The following is a 13,123-nucleotide window of genomic DNA, read 5'->3' as shown; positions in this document are numbered from 1 at the left end:
ATAATTTTGGTCTCAGTTATGTTGTGGGCTCTGGATGCTCTAGGTCTCTCCTACTTCTCCGCTGATGTTTTAATCTCTTATACACCTCCCTTTTTAGTAAAAGTGTGTATTTTGCTGGGTTTTCTTTGGCTTTTTCTCCCCTAGGCTGCTTTGGCTTGTTTCCTATGCTGCCATTGTAACCAGATGTCTCTAACTTGTTCTTTTCTCTTTATTTTTCAACTGTTTTTCTGCATTGGTAGCTTTTTTTTTCTCACTTTATTGCATATTATGATGCTTTTCCTAGTCCTCCTTTAATCTCCTTATCTTTATTTTTTTATTCCTATTATGTTGCTCTCATATTCCAATGTGATTTGTTTTTGTTTCTCATGCAGCTTTTTTTTTTCTTTGCCATCTTTCTTCTTTTCTCCTTCACAAAAAAATAACCATGATTAAAAGCAGTGTTCACCTACTATTTTCAGTAGATATCAGCAATTGAGAAATATAAAATCATTATGTCCAGTCATTATGATACCCAACATTGGTTGTTTAGATCACTCAATGGGTTAATGTTTTTTTGCGTATTGATGAGTCAAGATCCTCCAAGTCAAACAGAACACTAAGATTCCCTCAAATCTTATAGGCCAGAATCATTGCATACACAGTAGTTTACAGCAGGAGGCAATTTCAGTAAGTTTAAAGACAAGCTCTGGTTCCCCAACTTGAACTTTTATTAGCAATCATGCATTTGGTAACACACATTTCTAAATTCACAAACACATGCACATATAAGTGTTTAAGAAAAAAAATACACTTATCTTGAATATGGAGAAGTATGGTAGTGGAGATATTAGAAACAAAACAAAATATATCCTGTGTTATTGTAGAAGAAATCTACACTAATCTTTTTAATTAAACATCTGCACTTCAAAATTTCCAGTCAACATGAGTTAAAACTACTTAGGCAGGGAAATGCAAGTATAAAACTAAGGAAACATAAATGCTTTAATTAATCTAATCCATGTGAGGATTGCTGTTTTTAGAAATACTAGGCAAGTTCTTTTGAGGCAATAAGAAGCCCAAACAAACAGTGAAAAGTAGTCTCACTTAAAGGTCTCTAATATGTTCTCTGAATATTGTAAAGCATTTCCTGAATTTACCCTTTTTATATAAGGCATCCCTCTAGTCAAGTAACCCACCATAGAGAATAGTAAAGAAGTCATTTGAAAGTAGTTGTTATATAATCATTGTGATCTAATACCTGACCAAATACTATGAAGCCATTGTTAGTCAAATTATTGTTTACTATTTGGAATGTAATATGCTTCTTTGTATTCCTCAGAATTAAAAAATCAGCAGGAAATGCCATGGACAAGGAGTGATGATTTTAAGCAATGCCAGAATGCTGTTTATCACAGGATACATCCCACTTGTTGTCAACAAACAAACGCATTTGAGAAACCTTTTGAATGTGGGACAGTTTACACCACACAGTCACTTCTCACTACGCATGATCGAACTCACACAGCTGATACGTCTTATGAATGTAGAAAATATGGAAAAGCTTTCATCTCCAAGTCACATCTCACTATCCACCAGAGAACTCACACAGGTGAGAAACTTTATGAATGTAATGAATGTGGAAAAGTTTATACCACCCAGTCAAATCTCACTGTGCATCATCGAACTCACAAAGGTTATAAACCATATGAATGTAAAAAATGTGGAAAAGCTTTCATCTTCAAGTCACATCTCACTATTCATCAGAGAACTCACACAGGTGAGAAACCTTATGAATGTAATGAATGTGGAAAAGCATACACCACCCAGTCAAATCTCACTGTGCATCATCGAACTCACACAGGTTATACACCTTATGAATGTGGGAAATGTGGGAAAGCTTTCATCTCCAAGGCACAGCTCACTATCCATCAGAGAAATCACACAGGTGAGAAACCTTATGAATGTAATGAATGTGGAAAAGCTTATACCACCCAGTCAAATCTCACTCTGCATCATCGAACTCACACAGGTGATAAGCCTTATGAATGTAGAAAATGTGGAAAAGCTTTCATCTCCAAGGCGCAGCTCACTGTCCACCAGAGAACTCACATTGGTGAGAAGCTGTGTAAATGTAGTGAATGTGGGAAAGCCTTCATGTCCAAGTCATATCTCACTATGCATCAGAGAATTCACACAGGCGAGAAGCTGTATGAGTGTACTGATTGTGGGAAAGCCTTTCCTTTAAAGTCACACCTCACAGTGCATCAGAGAACTCACACAGGTGATAAGCCATATGAATGTAGTGAATGTGGTAAAGCCTTCATCTACAAGTCAGTACTCACATACCATCAAAGAGCTCACACTGGACAGAAGCCATATGCATGTAATGAATGTGGGAAAACCTTCTTGACCAAGTCATATGTTGCTTTGCATCAGAGAATTCACACTGGTGAGAAACTGTATGAATGTACTATTTGTGGGAAAACCTTTACCTTCAAGCCACAACTCACAGTGCATCAGAGAACTCATACAGGTGAGAAGCCATATGATTGTACTGAGTGTGGAAAATCCTTCAGGTACAAGTCGTATCTCACTATTCATAAGAGAACTCACACAGGTGAGAGGCTGTATGAATGTACTGATTGTGGGAAAGCCTTTACCTTTAAGGCACAGCTCACTGTGCATCAGAGAACTCACACAGGTGAGAAGCCATATGAATGTACTGAATGTGGAAAAGCCTTCATGTCCAAGTCAACTCTCACTACCCACCAGAGAATTCACACAGGTGAGAAGCCATATGAATGTACTGAATGTGAAAAAGCCTTCATGTCCAAGTCAACTCTCACTACCCATCAGAGAATTCACACAGGCAAGCTATATGAATGTACTGAATGTGAGAAAGCCTTCAGGTGCAAGTCATATCTAACTATTCATCAGAGAACTCACACAGGTGATAAGCCATATCAATGTAATGAATGTGGGAAAGCATTCATTTCAAAGTCAAATCGTAGGAAACATCAAAGAATTCATACAGGTGAGAAGCAATATGAATGCATTAAATGAGGTAAAAGCTTCATCTCCAAGACACATCTCACTCTGCATCAAAAAATACTCATACAAATGCAAAACTGTATGAGTGTAGTGACTGTGGGATAGCTTGTCTTCCCATGTCATATCTTAGTAATCATAAGAAAATTCATACAAGTGAGAAAGTATGTGAATTTAATGAATGTGGTAAAGTTTTCTTCCTCAAGCCACATAAGTGTACTAAGTGACAACATTTTAGTGAAGTTATAAGTCACAATTTATAAGAGAACTCACAAAGGTGAAAAGCCAGTTTAATTAATATCAGAATGGTTTCTTGTGGAAGTCAAACCAAATTCTGGATTAGCAAATTCACTTAGAGAAACCATAGGAATGAAAATATGGAAACACCTTTATCTCTCAGTCACAGGTCACTGTGCATCAGAAAACTCATACAGATCAGAGACCTTATAAATGTAATGAATGTGTAAACCTTTTTTACCTTGTCTCTAGAGCAAAGGCTACTATGTATGAGAGAATTCATATATATTAGAAACCATATTACTACAATGAACGCTAAAACCGGTAGATAATATGAATATGAAAAAAACATACACTTTATTCATTAAGCCAAAGCTTAATGAATTTTTGAAAACCTATAGTTTTTCTTTTTTTTTTAAGTAGGTTTTGGGAAGTATATGAATTGATAGAACAATTTTCATTTGAGGATCCACATAATGATGTACCCAAAACTTAATGGCTGATATTTGAAAAAGCTGCAAGCAGAATAAAATATGGAGTTTAAAAAATCTTGACAGTAGTATTTTGTATGTTGACCACTTAACACTGTGTTGTGTACAGTTATTGGCAAATGGACGTCTGTTGAATTTAAAAGGAATCATCTATTCTTGTCTGGAAGAGGAATTTTGAGTAGTTTTGAATTTCAAGACATAGAAGCATCATTGGCTGCAACTGAAACTCATAAAGAGATTTCTATATTTGAGCATGTATAGAACACTGTGAGAGTTCTTGTCTTAAAATAGGAGAGGACTATAATAACAATACTAAAGGATACTACTGTTCTGTTTTGGTCACTCACCTTATATTGCATTCAGAAGTAAAACAAAGGCAGGACAGAGGGGTTGGGACTTACCCAAAACTTTAAGATTGACAATTTGAAGCTAAAGGAAGACTTAAGGTTCTTGAGGGGAAACTCTGTCAGGTCAAAAATGAAACTGTGAAGAGAAAAATATTTCAGTGTAATTGCTTGGACTTTCTTGGAATTTTCACCAGTGAATGCTGCTCATAGATTGATTTCCCCATAAAGCTAGCATTTAGAGCTGCAAGGATTAAATTTTCTCATGTTCCCCAGGTAAAGCTGCGAGATTTGAAATTTCCCTAATTTCCCCAATTATATTGTTTCAGTATTTCCTTTTTGCAATGGAAATATTTATTCTGAGTCATTATGTTTTAGAAATAAGCAACTGTAATTTGAGTTAATAAGGATAAATGTTAATAGACTTTCTGACATCTCAGTTCAGATGTTTGAGTTTTGAGTTGTATTATACTTGTAAATACTATGTAAACTGTATATCAGACTGAATACATATGTATTCATAAAATAGAATTGAGTTTATGTGGGTCATGGGCAAAATTTGGAAGTTTGAATGCCATGTTTCCCTACTAGCCTCATATTTTTCTTCAATTCAGCATGGCCTGGAATTCACTATGTAGTTTCAGGCTGGCCCCTGCCTGACTCACTGGGATCTACCTACCTCTGCATTCTGACTTCTGTAATTAAAGGCATTTGCCTAGCCGTAATTTAATTACTAATGTATGCAATTAATATAAGATGAAATGAATATAAAATAATATATGAAAAATGATTATCAAAAATGTCTTAAAGGACTTTGGAGATGGTTACTTGGGTAAAGTTCATACCATGCAAACATAAGCACATGACTTTGGATCCCCATTTCCCATGTAAAAATGCCAGTTCTGGGATTGGAAAATTTTTTCAGTGTGTAAGGCACTTGCCTGCACAGGCCAGGGTTCGATGTTTAATTCCCCAGTACCTATATAAAGCTGGATGCAGAGTTTCACATGCATCTGGAGATTTTTTGCAGCAGGTAGAGGCCTTAGAATTCTTTCTCACTCGCTCACTCACTTTTGCTCTCTCTCCCCTTCCAAAAAATTAGTAAATAAAATATCTAGAAATACTGGTTGTGGTTGTCATGTGTGTAATTCCAGCCAAAGGAAACACAAGGAATCCCAAATCTGACTATTTTGTGTGTCTAGCTGAATTGATGAGCTCTGAGATCAGAGAAAGACGTGGTATAGATGCATCTAACATCCAAATGTCTGATACTTGGATTTTGTTAATAATTTAAACAGACATATAACAAACAGTATTAAGACTGACTTCCAGTTAAGATGGTGGAATTGGAACCTTGACAAAGCATCCTAAGGCAGAAGAAAGCAAAATACACTCTTCTACTTAAAGGGAAGGTGTATAATAAATTATCAACCACAGCAGAATAGTGGGAGAGACCCACCATATCCAAAGACTACCAAAGCAGGAAGCAGGCAGAAGCAGTGCCAACAGTGTTGGCCCCAGGTTCACATGGCCATAGCCACCAGACTAAGCCTGAGTTGCAGGAAAGTCCAGGTGAGGGGATTTTCCAAAGGGAGAGGATCATGAGGACCAGTGGGAGAACTTTAGCCACTATCCACAGCCTCCCCACCACCACCACCAGTGCCAGCACAAGCAAGCACGAGAGACTTGGGTAAAGGAGCTCACCTATACAGCACCCAGAACAGGTGATCAGAGCAGTGACCCCCTGACCCAGCCAGCCTACCTGAGCCCAAAGCACAGCAAAAAGGGAACCATGTGGGCACACAACATAATTGAGACCAAAACCATCCCAAAAGGTAACTGAGATTGCACCAGGTCATTAACCTGCCAAATAAGCCTGGCATTTTAAGACCAATTTATTAAGCATAGAAGGAAAAATTTTAAGCAAAATCTTTGCAAACAGATGCAGGAAAACATCCAGAATATCACTTATGTTAGCAGGATGGCTATATTCCAGAGTTGAAGGGATGATTCATAAAGTGTGATAGTTTATACAAATGTCCCTCAATAGATTTAGGTGCATTATTTAAACTTATAACTTGATGTTACTGTTTGTGATTCCTAGGGTCCAGCCCTAGGGTGTATTTGGTGGTGGATCTGACCAAAAAAATATATGCAATGTGCTGGAGCTCTGCCTATATTACTGGAATGTGCTTGCTTATGGTGCTGGTGGTTTCTTCTCTTTTTGCAAGGACTTGTGAAAGGGGCCAGCTTCTTCCCCCATTATGGAACTTGTCCTCTATCTGTAAGCTTAGTATAAATTGTGCTTACTTTGGAAGTTCCTCTCAGCAGTGTAACGTTTACTGACAGAATTGGTACTGACGAGTGAGGAAGAGTTGCTGAGTGAATGTATCAATGTGTATTTTGATGTTTTGAAACTTTTATTTTGGAATAATGGACATGGATTTGGTACTTGCAAGTGAAGATGTCTTCAAGAATGGTAAGTCAAGGTTAATGGACTAATTTGTGGGGAATCTGGATATACAAAATGTGGAGAGAATTGTATTTGAAGACTTTGATTATAAACTAAGGGAAAGGAAAGACTTCAGAAAATTTGGCCAGAACTGGCGTACTGGAACAAGGGCTGGTTGCATTCTGTAGCACATGACTACAATTTGATCCAGGTTAGATTTGTAAGAGAGTAATGTACATGATTAATGGTATGATGCTGTGGGCTGCAGAGATGGCTTAGTACTGAAGGCCTTTGAAGCCTAAGGTCCCTTGTTAGACTCTCCAGATTGCAAGTAAGCCAGACTCACAAAGGTGAGGCAAACTCAAGGTTGCACATGCCCGCTAGGTGGAGTTTGATTGCAGTTGCTGAAGCTTGGTTTTGCCAATTCTCTCACTCTTCTCACTCCATCTCTCTAAAAATTAAAAATTTTAAAACAGGTTTTAAACTGCTTTAAAATATCTGGGGCTGGAGAGATGACTTAGCGGTTAAGTGCTTGCCTGTGAAGCCTAAGGACCCGGGTTCGAGGCTCGGTTCCCCAGATCCCACGTTAGCCAGATGCACAAGGGGGCGCACGTGTCTGGAGTTTGTTTGCAGAGGCTGGAAGCCCTGGCGCGCCCATTCTCTCTCTCTCCCTCTATCTGTCTTTCTCTCTGTGTCTGTCGCTCTCAAATAAATAAATAAAAAATATATATATCTGAAGGTGAAAACTTTAAAGTTGTAAAATCTCAAACAAATTGATAATTACTGGCAATGAAATTTGATAACAAACACATTAGCAATCTTAAGGAAGATGATTCACCTGGTGTACAGTAAAACAATGGAGAGAATGTCTGAGGTTAGGCCATCCCAGAAAGACTAAATAGTAAGTAGTACAAATGCAAAATCTTTTGAAAAGAAATCTAAAATGAAGGAACCTATACTTAAAGGTTAAGATTTATTTCATTCATGAATCAAGAATAATGCTGTATCCAGCACACCTGGTATTTGGTTTAGGATGCATGAAAAAGACACAGGCAAGTCCTGATGTGCATATTATTCTAGGAGCTGGGTTCTGAGACATGGCATAAAGGCAGTGTGTGATGACTCTAATGAAGATGCAAGAGAATCCATTGGAAGATGGACTTTGGTTTACATTGAGACCAGAAGATGTTTTAGATACACCAGGGCTGTGCAAGGGATGCCATAGAGCACTAGTGGGTCGGGGTGGAAGTTCTCCCTGTCTGTTCTGCACATTCAGAGGTGCAGAATTGGGAACTTCAGAGACTGTCAGTTACTGGTTATTTTATCACTCTTTAACTGCAGATGTTTGTTGTTTCCTTGATGGTTTTTGAGTTTGCATTGGTCTATGCCTTATAACAGTTTTAACTATTTACTCTGTGCTTTTATATATTGAAAGGATATTACTTGTTTTGATTTTATAGGACTCATGGGTACAAAATAATCTTAGAGCTTCTCAGATTCGGCTATACGGACCATTAAAGTTGGAATGAAAACAATTTACATTATAGGTGGCAATAAATTCATTGGGGACCAGGGATAGAATGTGGTGGTTTGTAAGTCCCCCAATAGATTCAGTTTTCTTCAAGCTTGCAATTTGAAAACACTCTTAGGTGTGTTTGCTTATGATGATAGTTTTACTTCACTTTCTCTACATGGACCTGTGAAAGTTGTCCAGCTTCTTCCTCCATTATGGAACTTCCTCTCTATCTGCAAGAATCAAACAAATTGTGATCTTCTTATGAACTGTGCCTGTTCTGGAAGTTCATACCACTACCATAAAGCTGACTGAAAGATAACATATTTTAACATACTGAAGACTGTATCTAGCACACTGTTAGCTGACATTTTTCTAAATGGGGACAAATTTAAAATAATTTCCATTAAAATTAGGAAGAAGACAAGGGTAATAGTTCCTCTGTTCTTATTGTTAATACTGCTGGAAATCTTTGCTAGAAAAATAAGACAAATGAAGTAGGAAAAAAAGGATTCAAATAGGAAAACAAGAAGTCAAAAGTGTCATTATATGAGTCATTGTCTTCTAGAACATCAGTACTGATAGAATAAATCCAAATATTGAATGCGATTTGTGGAGGATATGAGCTGGGCAGTCCACCAACCGCTACCTTCAGACTAGAATGAGTATCGGGTATTCCTCAGGCTAGAGGTTTGAATTCCTCAGCCATCCCAATCTATCTTAGAGATCCATTTGCCTTTAGTACACATTGATGGAGTGATGAAGACTGGCACCAATGTCCATAAAATAAAGAAGAAGCAGATTATTTAATGTACAGACCAGAGAATAGAAGAGGCAGCTGATCAAAAGGCACAGACTGGTCAGTAACAAGGAAAGCCAGCAAATGATAGTAAATATTTTTTGGGTCTTGCCCAGTAAATTAAAAGGGAACTATACATAAGAAAACAACAAGAGATTGGTAGAAGTTTTCACATTCCCAAATCACACAAGCATTTGGAAAAGCAAATATGGCTAACATAGCTATGACATACAACAGTTTGAATATGACACACAAATAAATAGTCTACCCATAGCAGATGTTAAAAACATTAATAGCATTTCATGAATATGTTTCAGATCCACATGTACAATGATTTAAAAACCTATGGCAGTAATCCTAATTTCAGCAGGATTCAATGATAGTAAATTCTACCCTTTACCAATGCTTTTCAGTCTGAACAGTCCTCTCCCAGTATGCATTCTCCAGGCTATCCATTACATGCTCCCTTCTCAGACTCACTTGCATCCTGGCTGTTCTTCAAGCACAGTAAGCATATTCCCACACTATTTTGGCACATTCCATTTTCAAGTCTTTGCACAGTTTCCTTAATCTTCCTGTAATTTTCTACCCCCATATTATTTTTAAACATTTTTTAATATTTCATATTTATTTATTTGACAGAGGAAGGAGGAGAGAAAGAGAGAGAAAATGAGTGTGCCAAGGCTTACAACCACTGTAAATGAACTCCAAACACTTGTGCCCCCTTGTGCATCTGGCTAACATGGGTCCTGGGGACTTGAACCTGGGTCATTTGGCTTTGCAGGCAAATGCCTTAACTGCTATGCCATCCCTCCAGCCCAACCCCCATATTCTTTATAGTAATAGAAAAACATATTGTTGATTCTGGAAGGGCATCATGTACAGAACAATGCAGGCCATTGCCACTGTGCTTGGTTACCCACCAGAACAAAATGTTATGACCCTTCTGCAAAATATACCCCAGGCTGTTGTCCCCAGAAACTGAAAAATAAAGTTGAAGCTGAATTTGAAGCCATCTCACTGTGGGATTATGACCATAGTGATAAGAGGTGCTGTGTTATTTGCTGTGGGAGAAATTCCATCTACATTCTTTGCAAGCAGTGTAATATTCAAGGTCAAAAATCAACCAGCCAAGCAAGATATATCCATTAGTGCATAGTCGCCTATAAGTGATGGGAAATTACCTTTTTTTTTTTTTTTTTTTGCCATTGAATAAGAGCCCCTGCTCAGTGGGTAAGAATGCATGCATCTAACTGAAAGTTGAATCAAAATGTATAGCATATAACCATGGGTGGGGGCACACAACTTTATTCGTAGTACTCAGGAGGCTGTGATAGAATTGTGGTTCAAGGCCAGCCTGCAACTACAGAGTGAATTTTAGGTCACCTTGTACTATAAAATGGTGCCTTGAAAAAAACGTAAGAAATTTATGGCATAGATGATTGCAGACATCAAAGGGAAGCTTCCATTGAATGTTCTTTGACTAAAAAGAGAAGTTATGCCCTTTAAACAGCTTTTAAAATATATATGTTTAAACCCTTTCTTTAATCCTATTCTCATTTTTGTTTAGACAACATTCTTGTTACAAATAGAAACAAATAAAGGGTAGATGACGCATCAAAATGAGAGTATGTTGAGAGCTTAAACTTAAAGATGTTACAGTCTCAGACCTGTATGAAATAGTAATTTTTACTGTATAAACTGTAAAATATGACTAATTTAAACTTAAACAGTCTTTCTGAGAGGCAACTTGGAAATTATCAAATCCTTGAAAATAATGTAAACTTTTCACTGATAGATTCCAAACAGAGAAATGAAGCATGTTAGTTCCCACACACCCCTGTTTTTCCCCACCCAAATCTCTGAGCCTGCTAGGATGTGAGAGAGATGTTTCAATTGTCACTTCTCAGCAATATAGTGATTTTGAGTCACCTCAGTGATCAAGATCAAGACTATCAGGAAAGAGAAACTCCAGGATTCTGGTGAAGATGGCAGCCTCCTATATGTTCAACCCCTATGGTATTATAAGGCAAGATCTGTGGGACTTTGCAGAAGAGAATAGTCCTTTGGCCTTCAAGCCCTTCAAATGAGTCTGCATTTTTCTTTTTCTCTCAGTGCAGATCAGCTAGCCAAAATTTCAGTGGTGGTAATCTCTCAAATAATTGCAGCTAAATGGGCAGCAACTTTGGTCCCAATATTTATTTATTTATTTATTTATTTCTTCTTTCGTTTTTATTTTTCTGTGCCAAACACTTGCAAGAGGAAGTTGGCTATAACACCCATATGCATGCCTTCAATAACACACTGCCTTGAGGAGGTTTTAATTCCCAAATTGCCATCAGATGGGGACCTAGCATTCAGAACACCTCAATTTATGGGGAACTCCTGAATCAAATAATCACAGTAAGGGATGTTGATCAGTTTCTTAAGTATGTGTTAGCCATTTATATTTCTCCAAAAACTCCTTACTCTGTTCCCTACCCCATTTTTTTCCAGTGGATTGTTTGATTTTTGTTTTAGTATTTTGATTTCTTTATAGATTTCATATATTAGGCCTTTGTCGGTGGTATCACTGGCAAAATTTTTCTCATTATGTGGGTAATCTATTGCCTCTGTTTATGGTATGTTTGCCTATGTAAAAGCTTTAGCTTAACGAGTTTCCATTGGTTGACACATTGTTTAATTTCCTGGGCTACTTAACAATTGAAATCTACTACTTACAACAATCACTAAACTACAAAATTACTCATTTTCTTTCTCAGATATATTTTCTAATTCTGAAAAGCTGGCAATTTCAGGTAAATATTAATCTATGAGACAAAGGAAAACAGAACAAATACCCATAATCTGAAATCAGTTTGTGACAATAACTATTTTTAATTAAACTTTTTATTGACAACCTTGATATATATAAACGACATACCTTGGTCATTATCCTCATCAAACATCCTCTTTAGTCTCCCATACACTGTCCACTGAAACCCTTTTCCTTTCCAACTAGCCCTTCCTTTATTTTTTTTTAAATTTTTTTGTTCACTTTATTTATTTGAGAGTGATAGAGAAAGAGGCAGATAGAAAGAGAGAGAGAGAGAATGGGTGTGCCAGGGCTTCCAGTCACTGCAAACGAACTCCAGACACATGTGCTCCCTTGTGCATCTGGCTAACGTGGGTTCTGGGGAGTTGAGCCTCGAACCGGGGTCCTTAGGCTTCACAGGCAAGGCATCTCTCCAGCCCCCTTTTTTTTAATTTTGATGGAATAGCTTTTGCCTTATATTAATCAAATCATGTGTAGATGGTAGTGTGGATGCTGATTTCTATGGTGTCATTAATGAAAATACCACAGTTTGTATGGGATAGAGCATTGCAAAGAACTCCTTCCTATGCCTAAGCTCTCATCTTTCCATTCCTTCTTCAATGGTTCCTGGACTCTGGGCACTGATAGAGACACTGTCTCCAACAAGAGGGAACAGAGACACCTTGAAATCCCCTCTGACTTCAAAATATGCACTGTGGCACATCCCAAACACACACCCATACATAAAAATGTGTTTTTCAATTTGTTTTTAAAAATTAAAAGCATAGGGTTTTTATCATGTCAGATCTATGTAAAAGTTTAAAGTTTACAAAAACCACATTGCTTACTTCAATAAAACAATGATCACAGGGCTGGGTGTGGTGGTGCACACCTTTAATCCAAGCACTTGGGAGGCAGAGATAGGAGGATCACTGTGAGTTCGAGGCCAACCTGAGACTACATAGTTAATTCCAGTCAGTCTGAGCCAGAGTGAGATCCTACCTCAAAAAAAAACAAAAATAAACAATGATCACAGCTCTAAATGAAGTATTCCTCCCACAGAATCAAAATATTTTATCAACTACTACCTTTGTTCTGCAATACACAGAGCAAAATGACTATGAGTTAAATGGTTTAAAACATCCAGAAAGTCATTTCTAATAGTCAGTTTTCAGTTACTTAGTAGGATAGAATAGAGAAGAAAACATGGTATGTAAATCTGAAAATCTGTATTTGATATGGTAATGCATATTTAGAAGGTGATATAGGTGTTATTTCATCTCTAAATTAATTTTATTAAAAATAATGAAACCAAGAGGCATTAACTGTTTTCTAGATTGTTAGGCTAGGCTATTCTTTCTCACTGTATTGATGGCACTTAGATCTCCTCACTGTTCTGTTCTGTTCCTTTTCATTTTTCTTGTACTGGCTTATAGAAGCACTACAACGGCACTATGGGCTTTGTC

At 37.3% G+C, this 13,123-nt stretch overlaps 1 protein-coding gene across 1 annotated transcript in view; it reads left to right on the top strand.

Moving 5' to 3' along the window:
- The window catches only part of LOC101595518 (zinc finger protein 850-like), a 545,204-nt gene that overhangs the window by 68,597 nt on the left and 463,484 nt on the right, over nt 1-13,123 (top strand). Inside the window, exons 4-7 of the mRNA XM_045141246.1 lie at nt 1,319-1,840; nt 1,925-2,058; nt 2,143-2,428; nt 2,513-2,848. Coding sequence (XP_044997181.1) covers nt 1,319-1,840; nt 1,925-2,058; nt 2,143-2,428; nt 2,513-2,848 — 1,278 coding nt within the window. The remainder of the gene's footprint in view (nt 1-1,318; nt 1,841-1,924; nt 2,059-2,142; nt 2,429-2,512; nt 2,849-13,123) is intronic.

Source organism: Jaculus jaculus, unplaced genomic scaffold (assembly GCF_020740685.1).
Source record: "Jaculus jaculus isolate mJacJac1 unplaced genomic scaffold, mJacJac1.mat.Y.cur mat_scaffold_34_1_3701052_arrow_ctg1, whole genome shotgun sequence".
Classification (NCBI taxonomy): domain Eukaryota; kingdom Metazoa; phylum Chordata; class Mammalia; order Rodentia; family Dipodidae; genus Jaculus; species Jaculus jaculus.
The sequence above is the reverse complement of the archived record's forward strand: the minus strand, read 5'-3'. Positions and strand labels throughout refer to the sequence as shown.